This window comes from Scomber japonicus, chromosome 5 (assembly GCF_027409825.1).
Source record: "Scomber japonicus isolate fScoJap1 chromosome 5, fScoJap1.pri, whole genome shotgun sequence".
Lineage (NCBI taxonomy): Eukaryota > Metazoa > Chordata > Actinopteri > Scombriformes > Scombridae > Scomber > Scomber japonicus.
In genome coordinates, this window is record NC_070582.1 from 34597758 (window position 1) to 34624038 (window position 26281).

Genomic DNA, 26281 nt, shown 5'->3' on the forward strand with positions numbered 1-26281 from the left:
CACTATGAATCAGACAGACATTATGAGACTTTATGAACAGTCTTTATTCAGAGTGTGTGTTCTGTCTATTTTGCTCATTTATGCTTCCTCCCATCCTAAATTGAAACTGTTACCTAATCATTTCTATACTTTATAATAATATGTACATTTGTGTGTCAAGGGAACAGGTGTCTAATAGGCTTTTTGTGGATCAGACCTGAGACCTTGTGGAGTTATTGTTGTGAACGTTCATTTTTGCCTGAATGAGACAGCTGGAAGCAAAGAGGGTACATAAAGTGACGGGAGTGAGAAAGACTGGGGATGATATGAAACATGGTGACCTGGTGATCATGGTGACCTGGTGACCATGGTGATCTGGTGACCTGGTGCTGTTCATGGTTGGTGTCTTATCAAAGTTCATTGTTGGCTGTGGACAGTAGCTTTAGTTTTGAGAGACAAGAGTCATGTTCCTCATCAGTGGATAGAGTTTGTACAGGTGTTATGGAAATGGCTCAGGTGTCGCCATGTGACCCAAGTATGGGACTGGTCATGTGATAACAGGTGAGCTTTTTTCCAGCTGTTCAGTTGTCATGGAGATGGCTCAGATGGCTCCCATGTTTACCCCCTCTTATCAAATGACACATTTGATGAGGTGATAACAGGTGATCAAAATTGGAGCCTTTTGATCCATCTCCATGACAACTTAGCAACTTATGTCTGAGGTTGAAAGCTCTCGACAAAACTAGTAAGAGGACCTTCAGAAGAGATTTTTAAAGACTGTGTAAAGTGTATTCAGACATTTTCTTCTAAACACATTAAATAGGTCATACATGTATTTCTAAAAAAAGGTGTAAAAAGCATTTCAACCATTTAGATTTGAATTGTGGAGCTAGGCTTCACAAACTGCGTTTAACATTTCTGTGTTCAGGATTTAGTGGGCGGGTCTGAAAATCACCGCCACGTAGCATAAACCAACCAATACATTCAGCAGACACTACTACTACTACAGTCTACAGTTAGCCAGTTAGCCAGTTAGCCGCTGAGTTAGCCGCCGAGCTAGTGGCAGAAAGCTCTCAGACAGGTGTCTGTTTCTGTCCATGTTTCTGGTAGAGGTGGTGACTTTGATTGACAGGTGATATGTGGTATGTCAAACTCAGAACACATATTTATTCTTACTTTACACAGACTTTAAGGATTTGTGTTGCACTACATAGAAGCCAATATTTTCTTGTCATTGCTATATTGATAGATCTATAGATTTGTGGAAAAGATATTTCTGCGCCTACATGTACATTAATATCTGGTAATACTGTAACCAGCCTCCCACATCATTCCTCTCCCTGTTTCCTTAATTTTGTTTTATTTTGATATTCTTCCACTGTGTTGCTGATAGCTGATCCCTTGTCTTGTCAACATACAGTTTAACCAGATTTCCTTCAAGTATCATTTAAACATTACTGCCATGCTGTCTAGAAACTTTGTTAGTCTGATCACATGGTGTCCTGTCTGCTTCCTGTAGGGGCCAGCTCATTCTCCAGTAACTCTGGATCACTGGAATACAGGTAAGAAAGTCAAGTGATGAAGCTAATATTGTTTTATTGTGCTGCCAGACTTTGAATTGGTTTTGCAAGGGTTTTTTTATGGATTATGTTAGAGTACTGGTTCTATTACTAACTTAAATCATGCTTTTTAACCTCACTCTTCCACTGAAGAAGAAGAGGCACTGTTCAATTGTAATGCTGCACACCAGTGTTAAGTTTTTAAAAAAGTATTTTCATAATTTCCTTTCCACTCCTCATTGCAACAGAATGTGTAACAAAGCAGAAATGGCTTTATAACGGCTCTTTGTGTTGGTCAGTATTTCAGAGGAGGAGCCAGGCCCGCTGAGGAGTGACACTGAGGGAAGAGGAGGTGCCAAAATCAGTCGGACATTTAGCTACCTCCGCAGCAAGATGAGCAAGAAAGGAAAGGTAATAAAACATGCAGCATACATGCACATGCCAAATTCACACTGAACTGTCCAATATCTTAAGGAAATGTTAGGCAGCCACTGACATGGCAGTTTGACATCAATCATTTTGGGACATTCCTATTTGTCATGTCAGTGCTGTGTCTCATACAGTGAGACTTTTTGGGCATTTGAACCATATTTATATGTTTTGTACACCAGAACTGTTCTGCAGGATATCTACTGATTTGCTTTTTTCTTTTTGCATTGTTGACAATCATACTACAACTTATTATAACAGCTGTATAGTCATGTCATTTGTCTCAGAGGGCTTCAGCACAGGGCACCTTTATCCCTGACCCTTGATTCTGATAAAACAACAAACTCCACAATTACTTTAACCATTTGTCCCTGGAATTTTCTGTTAGTAAAAATCATTATATAATATAATATGTAATCATATTATGGAGATCTACATCTTATTTAATAGGTCTCTTTTCCCCAGTAGAATCAATGAAATCCAATCATCATAAAGTAGGGCTACATTCAAATGTCATTGGAGTTGATTAATAACTAGCCTTGATTCCCAGAACTCATGAATCTGAATCTCATTATTCATGAACGTGTTGTCATGGAATAATCACTGTCACTGACTAATCAGCTGCATGAGTTTAAAGTGGGAACAGAGAAGTCACTGCTGAGCTGCACCTGCATCTAAAGGATATTTTTGTATCTACTCTATGAAAAATGTCTTTAACTCTTATAATATTAGGTGAATAATGATGAGAATAATCAGAGATATTCTCAATAACGTGTATGTGGCAGGGGAAATCAATAGTGACAGATAGAGGCTAGGTCTTTCTGTATGTGTAACAGATCATGACTTTACTTAATAATCAGTCATTATTTTAAGTGAACTCTGTGGCCAGTGAAGTTTATTATGGAAGGCAATAGTAAATGTGTTTTCATACCTGTCTCACTTCAGATGAACTTTGGTGTGAAAGCTGTCAATCAAACATTCTTGTGTGGCTCATGAAAGTAAATTGATATTTGCACAATATTTATCTACATTTTTTATCCAACATGTTCTTCCTCCTGCCAACACTGCATGGCATAGCTTCATGGACACATTGAGTTATTTGCTCGTCATTAATATGAATTCAGGAGGTTTACTGGTTTGTTTCATGTTTGCATCACAAATTATTCAACTTTTCAGTGTTTGACTCATGTAAAGTCGTTTTCAGCAATATTACCCTGCAAACTAAAAATAGAAGTGAAGATAATAAAAAACTGAAGTGAAACTAAACATGTATTTATATAATAGAACAGAAGAGACTATATACAAGGCCAAATTAGAATGTGTTTAACCTCTAAACCCAAAGTGATAAAACATAAACCAAACAAAAGTTCAAATAAAATTAGAATAAAAAAAGTTGATGAAAAATGTTGTGTTCATTGTAATGCACTAAAATCTATAATCTACTATTAATATAATGATGCCACATAAAGGTTATTCATAGGTTTGGTAAACATTTGGTAAATAATCAAGTTAAAATCATGTGTTGGGTTACATGTTAGTGGTTTTAACACTGCAGACAAGACAAGGTGCAGTGAAAGAGGAACTTTCAGCGGGGAGGGGGGGGGGGGGGGGGTGTTCGTGTGTGTACTCATGTTTGGTAGCTCACTTCCTGATTCTAAAGCAGACAGACGAGCTGCAGCCGCTTGTACACAATAATTGAGTTTAAAATTCAGTAACAGGATGCTCAGACAGACAGAAAGAGAAAGACAGCCATCGACACAGTATTCACAAGTATTAGACAGAGAGTGATAGAGTGAGAGTGATAAAGTGAGAGACAGACAGACAGACAGGAGAAAGAAGAAGAGACAGGAGGACAGTAAAAGAAAGCAGCTGAGGTCAGTCATGCTGAGTAAGAGGTTCAGTCGCTCTGTAAGGTGGAGAGGAGAAACTGGATCATATGAGGTAAGAGGATGACGGTGTATATGTGTGTCTGTGTGTCAGTACAAATCTATCATGAACTTCCTGACACACTGAAACAAACCCTGGTCACCATATTTTGGTACAGAAACTCATTCAACTGTAATAATGAGAGAAACAGAAGTGTTATATCAGTTCTCTACAGCAGGTTTTATTTTAGGTTTAATGTCACTACTGCTGAGATATGTGGTATGATGTGAAATATGAGTCAGTTGTGTAAGCTAAAGGTCTGTCGGGATTATTCTATATTGTATATCTTTCTCTCAGCAGTGTTATGTTCCCCTCTGCTTTACTAATATGAACACAACATAAGTTGACTAGAAGATAACACCGACAGATAAAAACACAGTTTCACTTGATATTTTCAGTTTCACCGTTGCTATGGTACCTAAGCAACCAGACAGTAGAGTTACTAATGGAACATGCACTTTTTGTAGGATTGAACTGAAAAGTATGGGAATTGTCACATTGGTGTGAGCTGTGAATGTCAAAACTTAAAACTATTGTTTGTAACATTTCTTTTTAAAACAATTAAGAAGGAAATGTTTCATATCATGATATTCATGGTTTCCGGATGATCATGAACGATCTAAATCTAATGTGAATTGTGTTGGTGGTCTTGTCATCATTACCTAGAACTGTCAGTGAGTAATAACTAATTGTTTGATGACAGACATAAACATATGGAACATTGTTTTTTTCCTGCCGTCACTGACTGGCACTCATTACTCTACAGTCAATAACAAGCTAAAGATGAGTATGCAGTGTTAAACAGAGCACAGATACTACAGGAGATGACAGAATAAAGACTTTCTGTTGAGTCAGGATCCAGTACACACTGGTAATTCATTAGTATTCATTAGTATTAGTTTTTCTAAGTTATGAATCAGCAGTGATACGTTATCACTTAGCTGTTATGTTCTGTGTCACTCCAGCCATGTGGATTTGTTGCTCTGCTGTTTATTTCATTAGCATAACATAGATGTTTCTATGTTTTTTTTCTATGTTATTATTCTGCAGTTGTGTGAGGTCTTTATGGAAAGAGTTAAAAGTTTGAAGTGTTATGAGATGTATTTGCACTGTCCAGACAGTGATAGCTCATACTGTATATCGATAGGCCAGTGAGAGCAGTGATGTAAATGTGTGACATTTAAACAAAAACAGATAGAAGTGCTTATTTAATCTATAAACAGGTTCTCTACTGAATGTCTTGAATGTTTACTTTATTGATGATCTGTATCTCTCTTTTATTGCTTTATTGCTTCTAGGAGAAGGAGAAGGAGAGGAGAGGAGAGAAGGAACGAGAGAGTAAGGACAGAGAAAAGAAGAGTGCAAACGGTCACGTCTTCATCCCAGTCAGTCCCTCTCCTGCCGCTGTGTGTCAGCACTGTATCAAACCTCTGCACATGAAGGAAGCCTTCCTCTGTAACAGTAAGACTCTTCTTTGTCCTTACACTGGGGGCCAAACAAGCTTTCTTATTCCTCTCTCTCTCATATTAATTCTCCCTCTCTCTCCTTCTGTCTTTCCTTCCTCTTTTCTCTTTTCATTCCTCATCCTCTGCAGCCACCTCTTGAAGTCTTTTTCTAATAATATCAAAATGAGATCTCTCTCTCATTTCCGTTTAGCTCTCTTTCTCACAGTTGTGATCTAGCAGCCAATGCTACAATCAAACACTTGATTTAATCATAACATTGAACATCACACTGAGACGGTGTTACTGATTCAGCTTTGTGGTTTAAGTGTATTCAGTTCTTGGTCATAGTTAACTTCACATTCCCTCTTCACTCTTCACACACTCATCAAATCAAACATTAAAAGCACTTTTGATCGCTGCAGTCACAGATGTGTCATAGGAGAGAGTTCCATAGGGAGGGGTTGGCATTAGAGAGGACCCTGTCAACCCTAGTCTGCTGCTGGATGATGATGGGACAGGAGAACAGAGTCACATGGTGTGCTGGATGATGGTGTGGGTTTGAGTGTCAGTGAGGTAGGCCTTACCAGGTGTGGGAAAAGGACCTACATTCATTTTGATAGTCCTAATTATAATGGATTATAATTATAATGGATCATAATTATAGTATATTATAATTAGATCAGGGATCAATTGTAAAGACCCATTTATGCTCAATGTACGTACGAAAATGTATACATGCTTTTCAAACGATATTACCGTCACTGCTCACATACTTTCCATGCGTCCTTTACGTTGGCATGGATGTTAACCAATACATCCACATGGGGCAACCCAGAGTCAAAAGTTTATGACAACAACAAACTCAAAAACAAACATGGCGACTGTGGAGGAGATATTGATAATGTTCCTCTTGCATAAAAGACAAAAACAATATGTTTAAAGTTTCTAACCAACTCGCAAAGCCTTTCTTCAAAAAGTTCTGCCATTGTTATTTCTTCTTCATGTCTCACTAGAGCTATGTATCGAGTAGTGACAGCAACACTGCCCCCCAATGGTTTCTGGTGGTACTGCTCTGTTTGATCCGTATCCGTAGGCTTTATGGAAACGTGCAGAAATACGGACGAAATGAACGCAGAGCACGGACAGAAGGCTCCGTCCCTATCCGGATCCGTATTTAACGTTGAGCATAAATGGGCCTTTGGGGTCGGTTTATGGTTGACCAGAACTGGTTCGAACTATTAGTTGTTCGACCACATTGGAAATCAAACATGTTCTAATAGAAAAGGGTGAAGTAGTAGTTGGTGGTCATAGAGAGAGTAGCAGAGGGTTTTAGAGAGACCAGCCATGGCTGGCCAATCACTTGTTGTGTGAAGTATTTGTGAATGTTGGATTGTCAGTTTCAGTAAATTACAGAAATTGAATGACACAGGTCATCTTAATCTGACATCAGAAAGGTGTGTGGAGGTGGCTGATTTAAACACTGATTCAAACTGGATTGTTACATTTTTGGGCAAGATACTTGCATCTTCACAATCAATAGACACAGGTGTAGTTAATGGTCCAAAGAGCCATTAAGATGTTCACAGCTGGTACCCAGGAGAGGGAGCCACAATCATATGATGACATTAAAAATGTATAAAAAAAATAAAAGATAAAAATAAACAAAAACCACCAATTACATTTACTTAATAAAACACAAGCAAATGAATTCTGCTCAGTCAGCTCATTGGTGGTGAGATTGACTATGCCTCCCTCTGTCTCTGTTCACACCTCTCTGTGGTTTAGTCACTGGTTAGACTGTTAAAAGCCACCAATGATTTCTCATCATGATTCTCAATACAACACTTCTGCTTACAGATCCTGCTTTGTTTAACTAACATGATATAAATGACACAGACATTTTAACAGGTAAACAATGTATTTGGTGCAAAATGTAATTCTGTCCCAACCTTAATGTCAACATCAGACTTCAGACAGGTGAACTGATTAGTCTTGATCTCAGAAAAACAGTGTATACAATTATGACAAGGAACATTTCCATTTGGGAGTCGAGACAGAAAAGTGGGTCTCTCAGGAAAATCGGACTTTTCTAAATTGAGGGTTACTTTCCAATACATGCTGATATCTACTCACTAGGGATGGGCATTTGAATACATCTTCTTGATTGATCAATGAATTAACAATCAATTATCGATTAATCATTATCTTTTATCTTAAAAATGCCATGATACTGGACGCTTATGAAAGCAGCTGAGCCCGAAGCTCCGAGCCAAACCTATTCACATATCAATCAATAGAGCACTCTTATACACAATTGAGCCTCTTTTAGAAACCCTTCCAAAAAAAAATATCAAATCTAATAACAACTTAATCAAAAAACAGAATATTACTCCAGACTGACAGTTTTTGCCAAAATATAACGTTAGGACTCCAAAATGCACCCAGCCGAGCCGGGAGAGAAAGAGGGAGACAGAGGTAGTGTTAGTTCACAATTCTGCTTATTTAACTAGAGCCTCATAAAACAATCAGAGTGACTCAGCTAAAGGCTGCAGTGGTGACTGTCCACTGCTAACTAAGTAAAGTAACTCCAGCCTACTGATTCTTGTTGATTAGCATGTTAGTATGTTAGCATGCTCAGGGATCAGTGAGCACAGCCTGGTGACAGTCAGTCCAGCAGCTGACTCGCTCTGACAGGACTGAAGTAGCCGGGATGCAGAGGCGTTGTGGTGCTATCCTGGGTAGCCTGGCCAAGGTGCAGGGTTTACAATAAACTCCGTCATTTTTAGTTTGAAAAGGTCCCACGCCAAACTTAGCCATGACCTCTTCATGTTTACGTTTGATGTCTACGGCAGCTGGTAGGTAGCTGAGCCGTTTTCTCAGTCAAATATCGCCCCCTGTTGGTAAGATGAAATTCATTGCATTGCTTCAAGACTCACACTACGCAACACAACTTCTATTTGAAACCAGCGTTTGATTGATAAAAATTTCATGTGATCGACAACATTTGATGATCAATTGTCGATCATCGATTAATCATGCCCGTCCCTACTACTCACTACTTGTTTAAGTGACTCAGGTAAAGGACTATACAAGGCCCTGAGCAGAGGAAGCTCTGGAACTAGGTCTTACCCTGTTCTAATGATCATCCACATCCACAGATATCCTGACTTTAAATCTGTCCCAAAGCTCTTTGACTCCAAAGAATCATCAGAATTACAAATGTCTTCAATCCTCAGTAACTGACCTTTTTAATGCTGATGAATGATAACTGTTAAACTGTAGGAAAGTATTTCTGTCACTTTCCTTTATATATACTTCTTTAGAATTACCACCCCACATGACAAATAGATTATAGCACTGAATGAATTAATGAAGGATTTGATTGTAAATAAAATCTAACTCAGATTTACCCATAGATAAATTAGCATAATTTGGAGTCACCAATGAGCCCATAGCTGAGCCCTAATGTTGGAGATAGTATTGATTATCAATCTTCAAATATTCTTTGTCAAAACATAACAAAAATAGCTCCAGCTTCAAGTACAGGCTAAAGACATCCATAGTACACAGTGGATCATTAGACTCCACATGTCTGTAGTGAGTTGAAGATATGTGGCAATGCATATACTAAGTCTTTAATGTAAGAGTCATCATACTGGAGGGGAGGCTCTGTGAGAGATCCATTACCAGATACAGTCAGTCAACCTGGAGGATGGAATGAGTCTTTATAGATTTTAGGAAGAGTGCAGGTCACAGGTTGTTTTGGGGTCTTGAACCATATACTTATATTCATCTTGTAATGGCCATTTCAAGGCAGTCTTAATTTCATCATCAAACCTAAAGGAACAAGTAACCATAATGTGCAAAACAGTGTAGCTCATAATTCTGTTAGATCTTCAGAATCAAAGCAGTAATTGTTAAGTTCCTGTGAGAAAAACACTATGAGATGAGTAACAGGATGTTGTTTGTGTGGTGTTGGAGGAGGCAGGAACCTGCTGTCACTGTCTCTGTGTATATGAAGACTTCAGTGTTCAGAGACGCCCTCTGAATGTTTAGTACTTTCTGACATAATACATTTGCAGTCAGGTTTTAGATGTGTTTGTGCCATGAATGGAAGGATAGAGGGAGGGGCCTGCTGCTGGCTGGCTAACTTCTCTATCTGTGTTGAAGTCTGTTGCATCACTCTGTGTGTGTCTATGTGTGTGTTGTCATTGCCATAGTTACAAGAGCAGTGTTACTGTGGAGGAAAACTTTGCTCAATAAACAGTATGTGTGCAGGAAGTGAAGGATGAGATCATTATGTGACACACACACATACACACACACACTCCTGTGTGTGTAATTGTAACTTATTCTCACAGACAGCTGACTGGACAGTGAATGTAACTCTCCAATGTGGCATTTCCTAGGTTTGAAACTGCTGAAAACATGAAAATTCTTGTTTCTAATGATCATCATGTGTTTGCAGACTGCGGTGTAAATGTCCATAAGAGCTGCAGAGAGAGTCTGGTTGTGTGTATCAAGAGCAAAACTAAGGTAGGTCTGACACACAGTGATCTGGACAGCAACATACACTGTTCATAAGCATAATGCAAAAAACTACAGAGTGATGCCTCCCACTTAATGATGTCTGTGTTTGTTTCCAGCAGCAGTCATTGGTGCCAGAAGCTGCTCCTGGATCAGCTGTTAATCTGAGGAGTAAATGTAAGGACAAACTACAACATGCCAAACAACAAGATGAATAATCACTAGTGACACTGATCATGTTCCTTATAAGCAACAGTGCCATTCTTGAAACCACTGGTGTAAAAAATGTTGTCATTAGTACAGATATGGATACATTGGTACTGTTAATTTAATTCTAGGTTAGATCCAGCTGATTATTGGAATGAACAAATGAATGAAGAAAGAAGACATGAGCAGTTTCCACTCTAAAAACAATACATATGCAGCTTTCCCATGAAGATTAGAGATAATAAATGAATTTATTAGTCAGGCCATTCAACTTTAAGCAAATCTGTTTCTCTGGATAACGCTTAATCCCCGATATAACATAACCTGAACAGATGTGTGAAGCTTTGTGCACATTAGGTGGAAGAAGGGAGTTTTTTCTTTTAACGTTGCCAACAAGTCTATCTATTTAAGTTTTACACTAGCCACAAAGCTATGCAGCATATCATTATTATTATCATTATTATTATTACCATATGCCATCTAGTTCACCAAAAACCAGACCAAGCAGTAAATCTTTGATAAATGAACAGTGTCAAGTCTCCCCTGCACAAGCAGAACAGTTTTCAGTCTGTCGCTGTCTGTTCAGGTTCATTCAAATATAACACTAGTCTGTAATGCTGGTAACCAAATAGTCTAAAGAGCCTATTAAGGATTTTTTAAAGTTTTTTTTTATATCAATCCATGTAATGTAAAATGGCAAATGTGTTCATGCTCCAGAGTAATGAGGTGTTGGAGTCTGGTTAGAGTTGGCCTGTTTTCACTCAGAGTAATGAGGGGAAATGAAATTAAACCAGGTCACAGGAATAAGCAGTTGGTTGTGTTGAATCATATTGTTCACCTCATTATATTGTAATAAATAAATGTATATTTATTGCTGAATTGCTGGTTTGATCCAATAGATTATTGTGCATCTACATCACTAATGGCAAAGTCAGTTGCTTAGTGACTCAGCTGCTTCAGACCATATTGGTCCTGTTGGATCCAGTCAGCATTGTGGCCTGTAGGAGGTCATCTCTCATCAGTTTGTCATGTTAATAACAAAGTTAGGCCTGACTTGCTTTTAAAGTTTTTTTTAAAGAGCAAGAGAAAAAGAGAAGAGAGTGCCAAGCTGAGAGAATGAGAGAAATCAAACTATTTTGTCAGTTTCTTTTTGGTTATGTTCTAAAGCTAAAAGTCATCAGCAAAGACTCAAACACTTCCATTCCAGACTTGAATCTTATGCTGGACATTCCTTGCTCTCTATATGTCACCATAAATAGCCCACCTGCAGCCTCTGACTTAATGAACAAGAGGACATCTGTTTTAATCACTCACTTTAATCTCTCTCTCTCTCTCTCTCTCTCTCTCTCTCTCTCTCTCTCTCTCTCTCTCTCTCTCTCTCTGTCTCTCTCTCTCTCTCTCTCTCTCTCTCTCTCTCTCTCTCTCTCTCTCTCTCTCTCTCTATTGATTTGAAATATTTGGAAATAAGACATCTCCCTTGGATTGGAGTAGAGACAGTGAAACAGTTCTCAGTATGCTATATACAAAATATATATAAGCTATACTGTATCTTGTCATCTACTTAATGTGTTGTTTTACAGCACTGTAATACTGAATTGACATCCTTTGATATTTATCACATTGTATTAAACAATATACAGTAGATTGATTCAAATCTAAGTTAATGGCAAGAATGAAGACAAGAAATGGAAGTGTATTGCTGGCATCTTCTGTCTAAAATGTACACATATGTGTTTTTCTCTAGCTACATCTTCAGCGTCTTCTATTTCATCAACATCGTCCTCGTCATCACGGGAGCGTTGGTCTGCGGTAACTACCCCTGATGACCAGATTCCTGTTGTATTTCCACGGAGACACCCAAGCATCTTTAACTCACATAGCAACCTGGCCAAGAGCATCTCCACCAGCAACATAGCAGGGTGAGAAACCTCACATACACAACAAATAAGCTCCATATAAGACACAACTGTTGTGACTGTACTATATATATTTTTGGAGAAGTAGAATGGTCAAATGGTAAGGGAGTCACTCTGGTGTCAGGGTCTCTGATTAACGATGTTATGTTGATCAAAATAGACCCAGCAATAGGCCTATAGGCCATCTCCTTAACTGAGACCTAATCACACTGTTGATTATGCTAATTCAAGCATCCATTTAAAGCTGCACTGCTTACTGCTGCACTAGTTACTCTCTTTAAGCTCTGATTGTACTGATCAGTGCGTCTGTTATTTGATGCTGTTTGTTGTCAGAGTGTACAGGATTCATGCAAGTTTGAATAATCTGCAACCCTTAATTACACATTCACCTTCATCCCTTTTACTAGGGTGGCATAGGCAGTGGCATCAGTTGCCAGTCAGCACAGGCCAAATCAGCCCATTCTATTTGAGCACAGATCAGTATCAATAACATTCTCTAATAATGGTCCTTAAAAACATGGTCATGATCCTATCTTCTTTCTGCTTTTGCACATTTTTGAAGAGTGTATGAAATGTTATGTTTGACGTGTAAGGACAGATCTGTGAAACACTTTGGAGGCCTTCTTTTGCACTTAGTTCTATGGTTTGACCCAGAAAATATGGTGAATTTGGTTCATCTGTGTGCGTGAAACCACATGTTTATTTTTCTTCCTCTGACTGTGAAGCATTTAATAAAGGTTGTTGTTGTTATTGCTTATAGGTTAGAAGACGTCTCACTGAAAGGTTTGAAGTCTCTGTCACAGTCCACTGACTCTCTTCATCAAGGGAGCAAAGTGAATGCCTCGACTGAGTCACTCACTGATGAAGGTAGCTCAAGACACACACACACACACACACACACACACACACACACACACACACACTGTAAAAACAAAAACTGTATTAATTTACTCACTTCTAATTCGAGAAAGTGACAAAGATGATCAACAAGAAGAGTGAGATCATTTATGAAGTCATGTCCCATATGTGACATGTGTTTAAAGGTACTGAGATGATGGACAGTCAGCTGATGGGAGAGTTTGAGTGTGATGTCAAAGATCTGGAGGCTGATTCTTGGAGTGGTACAGTGGATAAGAAGTTTTTGAAAACTCTGAAGAAAGATGAAATCAAGAGACAAGATGTAATCTATGGTGAGTACAGAGATCCAAACCAGAGCACATCCAGAACAAACTTTGAGAGGTAGATTTACCCATCAGTCTTTTTTCTCCACAGAGATGTACCAGACAGAGTTCCACCATGTGAGGACACTGAAGATAATGTCTGAAGTTTATTATAAAAACATTCAGAAAGACTTACAACTGGACACTCTCACCCTGGACAAGGTGAAGAGAGTGCTGCTCACATTGACACAACATTAATACTGACAATATGAATGAGAATAAAAACACACCCACACACTACATCTGATTTATTTCTGTTTGTCTGTAGATTTTCCCAGTTTTGGATGATCTGTTGGACATACATACACAGTTCCTCACCCTGCTGCTGGAGCAGAAGAGAGCTTCATCAGCTGAGGGACAGAATAACAACAGCTTCCTCATCTGCAGCATTGGAGAGGTCCTGGTCAAACAGGTGAGGAAGAAAAACAGCTGCTGGGATGAAAACAACACACACTTCTGATTGTTCATCGTTTTGAATGAATTTAGACATAAAGGTTTTTAATAACTGGAGCTACCTTCAGTGCAGTCTAGCAGTTAAATAAAGACACCAGACTGTTTCAGTTGTATACTCTGCTTTGCAACATGGCTTTTTGAAAAGCATGGTGACTGAAAGGACAGGAGTTTAATCTATTGATACATGTATGATATTTTTAATCTTTTTAACTTTCCATTGTACAAGCAGTCTGTGACAGCTCAATGTAGTGCTAGTGTCCCACAAAGGAAGCAGTTAGTGGTTAAACATAACAGGAAACAAAGACAAGTTGTAACTACAGTAACAGTCACTAATGCCCCTGCAGGCTGCAGTGCTCATTACAGCTGTACATACACAGGATGAAATGACTTGAATAAGAAGAGAAATTGTGGTTAATGGTGGCAGTAAAGTAAAGTTCAGGGTATCCTCTGGGGACCATAAATCTCTGCAGGACATTTAATGGCTAAATAAATGACTGAATGTTGTTCTTTCCTTCAGTTTTCAGGCTGCGGTGCTGATCGTATGAAGAAAGTTTATGGGAAGTTCTGCAGTCGCCACAATGAAGCTGTCAACCTCTACAAAGACCTGCATGCTAAAGATAAACGCTTCCAGGCTTTCATCAAGGTCAGCACTCATCTCAGACCTGCTTCTCTCTATGTGCTGCCTCCGTATAATTCATTTATTATTTATTTATTCATAAAAGTGATTACAAATGTGGTTACTTTTAAGCCACTTCTTTAGATTTGTTTTAATCACTCTTTTGTAAAGAATGCAGCTGTACTAGTGAGTGACCAGTTAGTAAACCCATATTCTATATGAGAAAGAATCATTGCGTGCAGGGTTAGGATTACCCTGGCTGCAGCTGTTGTTAGGGATGGCCTGATTGATTTGAAATTAGAAAGATGAAATGTAATTGTTTTCTAAATCGTTTTAATGTGACCTCTAGATACTTGAACTCGTTCAAGCTCTCCTCCCAGGAAAACACTAGAATGTGTGAGGTCCTTTGTTTTTTTAGAGAAGTACATACAGACAGTTTATTTGTGTTTAATAACAAACATGATTTGTTGAGCCATTCATGAATGTGAGTCATTTCTATTGTAAGTAAACGACCAGCCTCATGAAACATTTTTGCTGATGTAGATATATGTGCATCGTCTGCATACATTTGTATATGTGTATTTTTGCATGCATCTGGCATATGGTTAATGTAAAGTTAAAAGAGTATTGGCCCTAGGATGGAACGTTGCGGGAATCCTACTGAGCAAGAGCAACCTAAACACCTCAACTGTTTCCTGTTAGTTAGATATGATTTTATCCACATGATCACCTGTTCTGTTAAAAATTAAAAAATTATGTTCATCTTCATCATATTGTACTCTTAACTTTTAAACCTGTGTGTATATGCAGAAGATGATGAGCAGCAGTATTGTTCGAAGGCTCAGTATTCCAGAGTGCATTTTATTGGTCACCCAGAGGATCACCAAATACCCTGTTCTCATCCAGAGGATACTCCAGCACACCAGAGGTAAGAATCAACAGAGTAGTAGTTTTTCATAGAAGTAAAATAATCTTGTAGACATTGTGTTTCCAGCAGCAATGAAACACATGTAGTGATAATGTGTAGGTAAGATCTTAATAGAAACTGTAGAAGTAAGTATATGATGGCATAGTCACATACAGATTAATCACATTACCTTTTTGCAAGCGTTGTTCTAAATGGAAACATGTAACTACCAATTGAATTATTTAATGTATGATCATTGGAATAAAGTATAGCATCATACAGTAAATGAAATAATGAAACTAAATCAGTGTAAGATGAATTAACTGGTTGACTTCTTTGCTCTAACAGATACAGATGAAGACCACAGCTATGTTTCAGAAGCACTGCGGTGTGTGAAGGAGCTGATCACTGCTGTGGACAGCAAAGTCAATGAGCAGGAGAAGAAGAAGAGACTGAGGGAGGTCTACAGGTACAGCACACTGACTGAACATCTGTCAACCCACCAGACATGGTCATTTGTAAATAAATAAAAAAATAAAAAAGAATAACCTTATGAAATAAACATGCAAATCCCAATTAGTGAAGGTGACCGTTCAAATAATAGACACAAACGAACAAAAATGGTTCTCATGTACAAAAGTATGTGAACCCTTTCAGTTAATATCTGGTGGAATCTCCCTTTACAGCCATTACTTCAACCAAACGTCTTCTGTAACCACTAACTAGTCTCTCACATCTGGTTTTTTGGGATTTTTGCCCACTCGTCCTTGCAGAACTGAGCCAGTTGAGAGAGGTTAGAGGAACATCTGGCATGTACTGCCTGCTTCAGGTCTTTCTACAACATTTCTATTGGATTTAGGTCCTGACTTTGACTAGGCCAGTCCAGAGTATGAATCCACTTTCTCTTAAGCCAATCCTTTGTAGTTTTGCTTGAATGCTTTGGGTCATTGTCCATTTTACGACCCAGCTTCAACTCCCTGACTGATGGCATTAAGTTCTGATCAAGTATTTGTTGATAGGCCTGAGAATTCGTGGATCCCTGGATGATATGAAGCCGTTCAAGTCCAGAAGCAGAAAAACAAAGCCCACACCTTCACACTCGCCCCCCATGCTTCACTGCTGAGAGGAGCTTCTTTTCTTCTTTTCCTCCAAACATGGCCGTTCTGATTGTGACCAAATAATTCTACTTTGGACTCATCTGTCCAGAGAATGGACTTCCAGAAGGCCTCTGCTTTGTCCAAGTGCTCTCTAGCAAAGTTCAAACAGAGGCTTCGTTCTAGCAAATCTCCCATGAATGCCATTTCTGTTCCATTGAGATCTGATTGTAGAGGCATGTACCTTTACTCCAGATGCTGCCAGAGAGGTCTGTAACTCTCTAGATGTGATGTGTGGGTTGGCCTGTACCTCATTTATTCTTCTTCTGGTGCTTCTTGTTGATCATCTTGATGGCCATCCACTTCTAGGCAATGTTGCAGTGATGTTTAATGTTCTCCATTTGTAAATAATGAGTCTTATGGCGCTTTTCCACTACACAGTTCCAGCACGACTCGGCTCAGCTCGGCTCAACTCGACTCGTTTTTTTTTGCGTTTCCACTAGGGTACCTGGTACTTTTTTAGTACCTGCTCTGCTGAGGTTCCAAGCGAGCTGAGCCGATACTAAATGTGACGTCATCAGACTGCCGGCCTCTGATTGGTCAGAAGAGTTGTCGCTGGAATAGTCATGAGCCATCCCACACAAGAATCAAACCCGGCATTTTTAAATACCGGCAACAGTGTTACAGCCATACGGCTCAATTTTCTTGCTTTGTGTGTGACAGAAAGCCACATACAGCAGCAAGTACAGCAAGTACATCGCCTCCATGTCCTCCATTGTTTATGTGTTTGTGTCGCGTATAAAACAAAGTCACGGCAGTATCGCTGAGCCGTGCTATGACGACCACGCCCATGTTGAGTAGGTACCTTTTTGTAATGGAAAAGGTCGTTACTTGAACCGAGCCGAGTCGAGCCGAGTAGTGCTGGAACTGTGTAGTGGAAAAGCGCTTTTACTGTTGACGGATGGAGCTGGAATCTTTTAGAGAGGGTCTTGTAGTTTTCCCCACATTGATGGCCTGTCACTTCCCTCTTCCTTACATCCTCACATAGATCTTTTCCTCTCTGCATTTTTGACAGTAGTTTGGTTCCTCTTCATTTTGCTTTCTGTGTTGTGGTTAATTCAACCATTAAAGGCAAATCACTTTCATAACTTTTCTCCATTCATTCATGACACAGCAAATGCATACAAACAACAATGTAAATGAATTACATTGTTTTAAAATATTCCATATATCTTCAGATGGAAACCAATATGTATTTTTTACCAATGTTTATACTGTATTTGTAACTCTGTTTGGAGGAGAACTAAGTGACTATACTGTGATCTGCAGTCGCACTGACAGTAAGTCCATCATGAGGATGAAGAGCGGTCAGATGTTTGCTAAAGAGGACCTGATCAGAGGGAGGAAGCTGCTGCATGACGGAGCGCTGCAACTGAAAAACTCAGCCGGGCGTCTCAAAGGTTTCCACCGTTCATATTAACGTAACATGAACCTGTAAAAGCACAGTAGAAATAAAAGTTGTTTTAATGCTTTGCTTCTTGGTGTTGCAGATGTCCAAGCCATGCTCCTGTCTGATGTCTTGGTCTTTCTTCAAGAAAAAGACCAGAAATATGTCTTTGCCTCATTGGTAAGTTGTACATTGTAAAAGCTGAATATAATATATATATTCTCAATTATTCAGTTTTATTTGGAGTTGATAACATTGTGTGTTTGTCCTCAGGATCAACGTTCTACAGTAATCTCTCTACAGAATCTGATAGTCAGAGAAGTTGCTAATGAGGAACGAGGTCAGTCTTTTCTTTTCTCTCCTTTATTGCATTAGTCTTGTGATTTTTCTTTCTGTCCACAGCATTACTCAACCTAACATGGTAGATGGATTGTTATACATAACCATCTGAGAAACCATTCTTGGAAACTGTGGAGAAGGGAAAGCAGTTAAAAAAGTTAGAGCCCAACCTATCTGGGATTTTTGAAACTGATACTGATTTTAGAGTGGAACAATTCATTGATAACTGATATGGTGGCTAATATAGACCATCTCTATTTGGATTGTTCAATGATTTTGCACTGATATGAGGCTGCTTTAGTAATCAAGTGACTAATGGAGTAGTTAAATAGTATATTTAACATTGTTTAGCATTTTGTAGGAATTAACACTAACGAAATTGAGAATAAATAAAAATGAAATAGTAAAATAAACATCAGTACTGCACCATATCAGCCATTATTTCAATTGATTGAACTCCAATCAGAAATACTTTTTTCCTTGTTTATCAATAAATAAATCAGTATTTCACCATTCATGTAGCACTATAAGTCATAAATAGAAGAGATGAAGAGCGTCAGTAACGTTATTCTGTTACACATGTTCAGAGGAAACTTTAATTTGTGTAAATGTAAGACTGTAATTATTCAGTTGGAGACAAACTGAACTGTGAAAACATGTTCACACATTAGCTTCCACTTGGCTGACAAGCTATGAAAGTAGCTAACAGCTCCATGGTTAGCTGGCTAGCTAATGTGACTAACGGCTAATGTCGCTGACGAGTATGACTAACTGTAGTCAGTGGGAGATGGGGACGTTGTTTATTTACTTCCCAGCATTGTGTCTCATCAGCTAGGTCACAGTATAACGTGATGTCAACAGTGAACAGACTCAGCCTATCACCATCTGCCACTGTCTTACCTTGAGCCAGCTAGATTCACTAGATCACAAGATCATATGAGAATCTTGAATCTTGCAAATCCAGTTGCCTCCCACACTAACGCAGTTATTAGAGTTTAAACTACTAAATAGTTCAGGCTTGATTTCACCTGAGTTTTAGATCATTTGATAAATAATACAATATGGATTAGTACATTTCTCATTCAGGCTCTGATAATTGTGATTTGTCCCCTGCAGGTCTGTTTCTTATCACAGCTGGTATAGAGAGACCAGAAATGGTGGAGGTACTGGCTAGCAGCAAAGAGGAGCGCATCACATGGAGGGCCATTATACAGGATGCCATGCATTGCATGTAAGGACACACCCATGATCTTCTCATTCGTACTGTTCCAAACTGCATCATAGTTCTCATAGTAAAATTACCACATGTATTTATTAGTTCATTTTGTAATAGCTACATTTAAGCAAGTAGGTACAGACACTTTTGTCTTAGGATGAATAGCTACTAGGTGTAATAAGACTCAGGCATCGTCCCTATATATTCTCAGTGGGACAAGTGAATTAGGGGTATCAGCATTTGATTTTACCTTTTGACTTGGATGTTTCAAATTTAATCTTTTCCATTTTCCTTTTCACATTTACTATTTGACCTTTCAAGCTGTATGTAAATGAGGCTGGAGGGAGGGTTTGAATCAGCTGGGGTGGATGCATAGACTCCATATGGACAGTAGGGGAAGCTGCTCATCATTCTGATGAATGATTTAAAGGCAACAAAATGTGGTTAAAAATCGGATTGGTAGTCAAATGGACAGAAAGATATATTCTCCTATGTGGATTATTTTTCAGCTTTTTATTGTCTCACTTCAGTGCCTGTGTTTTTCTTAAATTAGTTTGAATGGAAAATAGAGCATGTGCATTGGCATGAGTGCACTGACTGTGGTGTGTTTGACAGGGAGAAAGATGAGGACGAGGGCGTTCCCAGTGAGACAGAGGAGGACAGGAGGCAGCAGGAGAACAGAGCAAAGGAGATCCGAGGTGACAATCTAACTCCTCTATTCTATTCTATTCTATTCTATTCTATCCTATTCTAATCTATTCTATTCTATTCTATTCTATTCTATTCTAATCTAATCTATTCTATTCTAATCTAATCTAATCTAATCTAATCTAATCTAATCTAATCTAATCTCATCTAATCTATTCTATTCTATTCTAATCTATGCTATTCTATTCCCACATGTCCATTAGTTTATGCCTTCATTTGTTTTATTGCAGAGGTTTTACGAAGAAAAGATGAACAGATTATCTCCTTATTGGAGGAGAAGGTCCACATCTTCAGAGACCTGGGTGACTGTAACTCCATCCCTGATGATACAAATTCACAAATCAGGGAGCGCATGTTATTCAGGGCCACACCTGATGATGTCACAAAGGGGGAGCCAATCATAAAGGATGCCCTGAGAGAAGGTCAGCAGTCTCACTCTCTATTTCAGGGTTCTGAGGTGTTGTTTAACTATAAAGGAAGGACTCTGTATCTCTCTCTGTCTGTGCGTTGCACATCAGCATTTGGTGGGTGTATAGCTGGGGACCTGAGGAAGGTGCACTGTTGAATTTGGTGCAGTTTGGACACACAACAAATTTAATATTAATAAACTTTGAATAAAGAAGTCAAGTCAAGTCAAGCTTTATTTATAAAGCACATTTAAAACACAACCTCAGTTGAGCCAAAGTTCTGCACAGTTATTAAAATACAATATAATCATACACAAATATAATAATAAATAAAAACAATAAAGGAATAGTAAGAGTTCAATTTAAAAAACTAAAATTAGAATAAAAAGAAATAAAAAGAGTAAAAGTAAAAAGCCAAGGATTATCGCCTAGCTGGGACTGAACGCCAAGGAGAAAAGATGGGTTTTCAGCAGTGTCTTAAAGTGCTTAGGATTGGATTGAAGTGAGGAAGCCACTCAGGTCTGCAGCAGCAGGGTAGGGTTAATGTCTGCATGTCATGAGCACAGCCGGATATCAGAGCTGTACAGTGATTCAGAGAAAAGTATTTCTCACATGGCGTTCTCCAAAAAGAGAAAGTAGACAGTGAAAACTGGCTTTTAGTCAAGAATGGACAGACTGGGCTAAATTCCCACAGGCAGGTCAAAACCAGTATGTCTCATATAAGCACAAATCTATTGGGCAAACATACACATTGAAATGATCTGAACTGAACCATGGAAAAGAAACAATCTAAGAGCCCAATATGATCAATCCAATTCATTTTAGGCTGCATGGTTTTTCAAAAGCTCTCCGTTATGTATTTTATTTTGAACTGCAGCCCTCATTATATTTGTAATGAGTAGAATGTTAGTGTCTATGATGTTGTTGTACAGAATATACTCATCACATCTTCTATGCATTGAAGCAGCAATAACAGAAGCCTAAAAAAAGTGAACAGGCTCATTTTGAACGGACACTGCACTGGTTAAAGATGAAATGTTATTAATGTATATTTTGTTTTCATTTGCTCCCTCTGCAGTGGAGACCCTGCATGCTTTTTTGAACAGTGGTGTTGGTGGAGCAGGCTGCAGTATTCCAGTGGGCCTGACAGGGGGCAGCATGGGTGCAGTTAGTCTGCCAAGGAGAGCAGAGACATTTGGAGGCTTTGACAGTCATCAGATGAACAGCAGCAAGAGTAATACACATGAATTCATTAATGTGTAAACTCAATCACTTTCTCACTGGCCTCTACCGTCAATCCTACCACTTCTCTTTTCCTCTCTTTTCTTCAGATGGAGAGAAGGAAGAGGGAGATGAATCACTAGACCTCCGCAGGACTGAGTCAGACAGTGTGTTAAAGAAGGTGTGTGTCTGTATATGTGGTGGTTATACATTTATTATTGAACAGAGCATTTTGTACACAGTAATAATCTCAGTATCACTGAGTATACTGATAAACTAAGCAGTGAAAACACTGTGGAGCTGTTTCAGACCCAGTGGAATGAGAATGATAAGCTAACAGTCCTCAGACATACTGTACCTCTCTGTTAGTCTTAAAATATTACAAAAAACATTACACAAGACTTATACCATGGAATGCTATGTCCACCTCTATTGGATGGATTACTGTGAGATTTTACACAGAATGAATCCTACTGACTTTGATGATCATTGAAGGGGATTTAATGGATGGTGGAAGTTAGTCACTTCTGGCCATTACAGGCATAATGTTTCAACTATGTATGTCAGTGTTACTGATATAAATTATATGTTATCTGATCCTGCAAAAATGTTTTATGTCAGCACTCCTGCAGCCAATTTACTCTAAAACTAAGCTGGCAACTCTGAAGTTAACCTGACCTGTAAGTTGATCTTGAAAGTGTAGCTCTGTATGTGTAGCAAAGAGTGTCCCAGCAACAGATGTTAATGTCACAACCATGTCATGTCATTTTCCTCTGCACCTTTCCAATATTCAACATCTACCTCAAAGACAAAGCCATCATCTATACAGCAGATATCTGCCAGCATTATGTAACATGGATGTTTAATGCGCTATAAGTGATAACAACTGTGTGTGTGTGTGTGTGTGTGTGTGTGTGTGTGTGTGTGTGTGTGTGTGTGTGTGTGTGTGTGTGTGTGTGTGTGTGTGTGTGTGTGTGTGTGCCTCAGGGAGCCACTGCAAGCCTACAGATGTTGCTGAAGAGAAACAATGAGGTAAGCATGCTGGCTTTATATTTCAATCATTCTCCACTGAGCTGTGTGTGACACTCAGTCAGGGTTAACGTGGAGCTAGCCCCTCATGGAGGATCACTACCATGTTTCCTGTTCATTAGTGTAGTAGTTTGAAAAGTTACGTTAAAGTTAAAGTTATGTTCTCCATTAAAAAGGATATTATTCTTTAAACTTTAGATTGAAAAGTGTGGCATTGTACCTTCAATGATTGATTGCCTTCACTGTCTGACTTTTCTACTGTAACTTTGAATGATCTTGGTTAAGCAGCACTTAATGTTGTATTATTATTAAAGCTGAGATCACTGTTATCAGGACCCAATTTTCTCACATCAGTTTTACCTCTAGATCTGCCTCTGACATCATATTCATTGATGATGATGTTACTAATGATATCACATCATATCATACACAATGACATACATTACTGTACAATGAATGTACATAGTGAACATGAGTGTAAATTGCTACTGTGTTTATCCAGCAGGTCCAGCACAGTGTGACACATCTTCATGACCTGCTGATTTCACTGGAGGTAGCACAAACACACACTTCCTCTACAGTCACTGAAGAGTTACTTCACTGTGCCATGTAAAATGATCATGTGACCGTGTGTTACCGTCCCTTCCTGCCTCCAGGCCGTGGTGCTGCAGCAGGACTCCTTCATAGAGGACCAGAGGCAGGCCCTGAACGAGCGGCTCACTGCCAACTCCTCCAGACACTCCTCTTCCTCCTCGCTCTCATCCTCTTCCTCCTCGCGCCCCTCCTCCCTCATCGAGCAAGAGAAACACAGGAGTTTAGAGAGACAGCGACAGGAGGCTGCCAGCCTGCAGGTTGACTTTCACTGCTGCTTCCTCTCAGATTGCAGTAAACTGATAGTATACAACCTTGTTTTCAATTGTCTTGTACCAGAATCACACACTTTTTACTGCCTTTTTAACCCTCTACTACACTTTCAATCTTTTTTCAAATCTTACAGGTTATATAATATCTGTACATTTTTGTTATGTGTTTCAGAAACAACAGGCTGCTCATCAGGAAGAAAAGCGGAGGAGAGAGAAGGAATGGGAGTTGAAGGAGAAAAGTCTGGCAGAACGGGAGGCAAGGCTGAGGGATGAGGAAGAGGAGAACGACAGGAGGCGTCAGGAGCTGGTGGAGGAGAAAGACACACTGCAGAGGAAGAAAGACGAATACCAGAGAGATCTAGAGAGACTGAGAGAGGCACAGAGGAGGCTGGAGAGAGACAGGGAGGCCCTGAAGAGAGACACTGAGAGACTGGAGAGCATGAAGAGAAATGAGGTCAGCATCAAGGAGTTACCTGTTAACAGTCCAAAGCTAAAAACAACAGAATATAAGTGGGCTTCAAACAACCATGTTAGACCATGTTAGTGCATTGCTGTTTCCTTTCTTCCTCTGTGAGCAGAGTGGCTCAGCTCCTCCACATCCACACTGCTTCCTCTGTCTCATCACACCTGCTCTCTGTTTAAGATTAAGATTAAGATTTGCTGATAGTCCAAATAGTTGAAGCTAACAGGAGTCAGTGTGTGTTTTAAACCCCTTTAACAACAGGACAGCCTGGTGGGAAAAACAGTGCGCAAGGCTGACAGATCTTAATAAGCAGAGGAAGTCTTCTAATAAGCTATCCCTTTGTAGAGGGCAAAATAATGAATATACTACAACATGAAATTCATTCTTTAAACCATTCCAATAATAATAATAATAACAATACATAGCACCCAGTTTAAGTTAATTGGTGACTCTAAATTGCCCGTGGGTTTCAATGTGAATGGTTGTCTGTCTACTATGTGTCAGCCCTGTGATGGACTGGCAGCCCCCCCCCCCTCCGCGCCCCTCCCCTCTAGAGAGCATAAGCGTTTTCGAAAAATGCATGAATGAACTGGGCTGTAGCTGGGTCTGCTGCCCCGTCAGTGTGTAACTATAGCGATACTTTTAGCAGTTGACTTTGGCTAAGGTGTGAAACAAGTGAAAGAAGTCAGATGGATATAAAGCAGCATAGTGTCAAGCATGCTGAGAGTGAAATATGTGTATAGTTTCACCTTTTAACATCACTAATACATGTAATATTATACTATATGATTAAATATAAATCATCTTTTATGCACAAAACTGAAGAAACACTGTCAAAGAAGCAATTTACTGTCTACTGTACACAAAGCTGTAAGGGCTTTATGGCTTCTTAGACTGTGACTTAATGTCATGTGTTACTTCATTACTTCCAGTCGGAGCATCTTCATAGGTACCAGCGGACCCCTTCCACCACCTCTGAAGAATCAATAAGGTTCCACAGCTCTGGGTCCCTGGATCTGGATTCCAAAGAAGCAGAACAATCAAAAGAGGTACAAAATAATGTCCTGAGCAGAAACACACACAGAATGAGAACAGCTGCTTTATCAACATTGTTACAAGCATTCCCACCTGAGAACACCACTTCTCTTCCTGATATCATGCAGGTGGAGCTCTCATCCTCTGCTCCAGTCAAAGAACCTTTCCTCCGCATCGGATCCAAGAGGATGGGCAAAAATTTCAACCCCTTCTCCTCGTCCTCATCCTCTAAGAGTCAGGGGGCCGAGAAGGACTCCCAGCTCCCCAACAGACTGCTCCAGCTGGCTAAACCCAAGGAGAAGAAAGACAAAAAGAAGAAGAAGGGGAAAGGAGGAGAGCAGGCACAGACAGGTAGGATAAACAGGAAGCCCTGACATCTTCACCTTGACTCTAATAACATCTTCAGTCTCAAACAGAGGTGTCATCATTATCATTTACACACAGTCTCATAATGATAAAATAAACATTCCTTCAATCAAATGTTTTCAGTTGAGGGAAGTCTTACATACAGTAGTGGAAAAAAGTTTTTGGACACCCCATGCATTTGTGAAATATTGCATTAAGAATCACTCTTAGTTCTTCAAGTGCAATTTCTTTTAGTGCAGTCACAGCCAAAATACTAAACAAATCTTAAAAAATCCATTAAAAATTTAAAATTGATTGGTTCCATAAAAATACATAAGATATTGTCAATATTGGGTCATTTTGGTACCAGTGATCCACTAATGAAGGTCATGGTTTTTATTAAAAGACACAATTTTTGTTGCCGTGCTTCATGCCTATATAAAAGGCAGCACATTTCAAAGTTCATCCGAGACAAAAATGGCTAAAACAAGGAACCTAACGCAGGAAACACGCCTGAAGATACAAATTCTAAGCCAGGAAGGGTACAACTGCCGCCAGATAGCCAGGAAGTACAGATGCAGTCCTTCAGCAGTTGGATATACTCTGCAGAAATACAGACAAACCAACAGCTTGGAAGACAAACCAAGATCTGGGCGTCCAAGGGTTTTTTCAGCAAGAAATGACCGCATCCTGATCCGCATGTGCAGGGAAAACCGTCAAATGACATCACAGGAACTTCAGCAGCAGTGGTCAAACCAAACTGGTGTCCAGTGTTCCACCCGCACTGTACGTGGCCGACTTTTAGACCATGGCTTAAGGTCCTACAAGGCTGTCAAGAAGCCCCTGATCAATGAGAGACAGAGGTTAGCACGGCGTCGTTGGGCCCAAGCACACAAGAACTGGACAGCCAGGAATTGGAAGAAGATTCTC

The 26281-nt window shown here is 39.4% G+C and overlaps 1 protein-coding gene across 1 annotated transcript in view; it reads left to right on the top strand.

The window, feature by feature from the left end:
- Window positions 1-26281, top strand: part of akap13 (A-kinase anchoring protein 13) — a 34452-nt gene that overhangs the window by 6378 nt on the left and 1793 nt on the right. Inside the window, exons 6-32 of the mRNA XM_053320011.1 lie at window positions 1499-1541; window positions 1838-1949; window positions 5192-5354; window positions 9807-9874; window positions 9985-10042; window positions 11817-11991; window positions 12749-12855; window positions 13032-13178; window positions 13261-13370; window positions 13477-13620; window positions 14179-14304; window positions 15088-15205; window positions 15533-15653; window positions 17608-17738; window positions 17829-17905; window positions 17999-18065; window positions 19181-19295; window positions 19896-19978; window positions 20219-20410; window positions 21474-21629; window positions 21727-21797; window positions 22604-22648; window positions 23148-23198; window positions 23302-23496; window positions 23681-23962; window positions 24904-25020; window positions 25135-25357. Coding sequence (XP_053175986.1) covers window positions 1499-1541; window positions 1838-1949; window positions 5192-5354; window positions 9807-9874; window positions 9985-10042; window positions 11817-11991; window positions 12749-12855; window positions 13032-13178; window positions 13261-13370; window positions 13477-13620; window positions 14179-14304; window positions 15088-15205; window positions 15533-15653; window positions 17608-17738; window positions 17829-17905; window positions 17999-18065; window positions 19181-19295; window positions 19896-19978; window positions 20219-20410; window positions 21474-21629; window positions 21727-21797; window positions 22604-22648; window positions 23148-23198; window positions 23302-23496; window positions 23681-23962; window positions 24904-25020; window positions 25135-25357 — 3297 coding nt within the window. The remainder of the gene's footprint in view (window positions 1-1498; window positions 1542-1837; window positions 1950-5191; window positions 5355-9806; window positions 9875-9984; window positions 10043-11816; window positions 11992-12748; window positions 12856-13031; window positions 13179-13260; window positions 13371-13476; window positions 13621-14178; window positions 14305-15087; window positions 15206-15532; window positions 15654-17607; window positions 17739-17828; window positions 17906-17998; window positions 18066-19180; window positions 19296-19895; window positions 19979-20218; window positions 20411-21473; window positions 21630-21726; window positions 21798-22603; window positions 22649-23147; window positions 23199-23301; window positions 23497-23680; window positions 23963-24903; window positions 25021-25134; window positions 25358-26281) is intronic.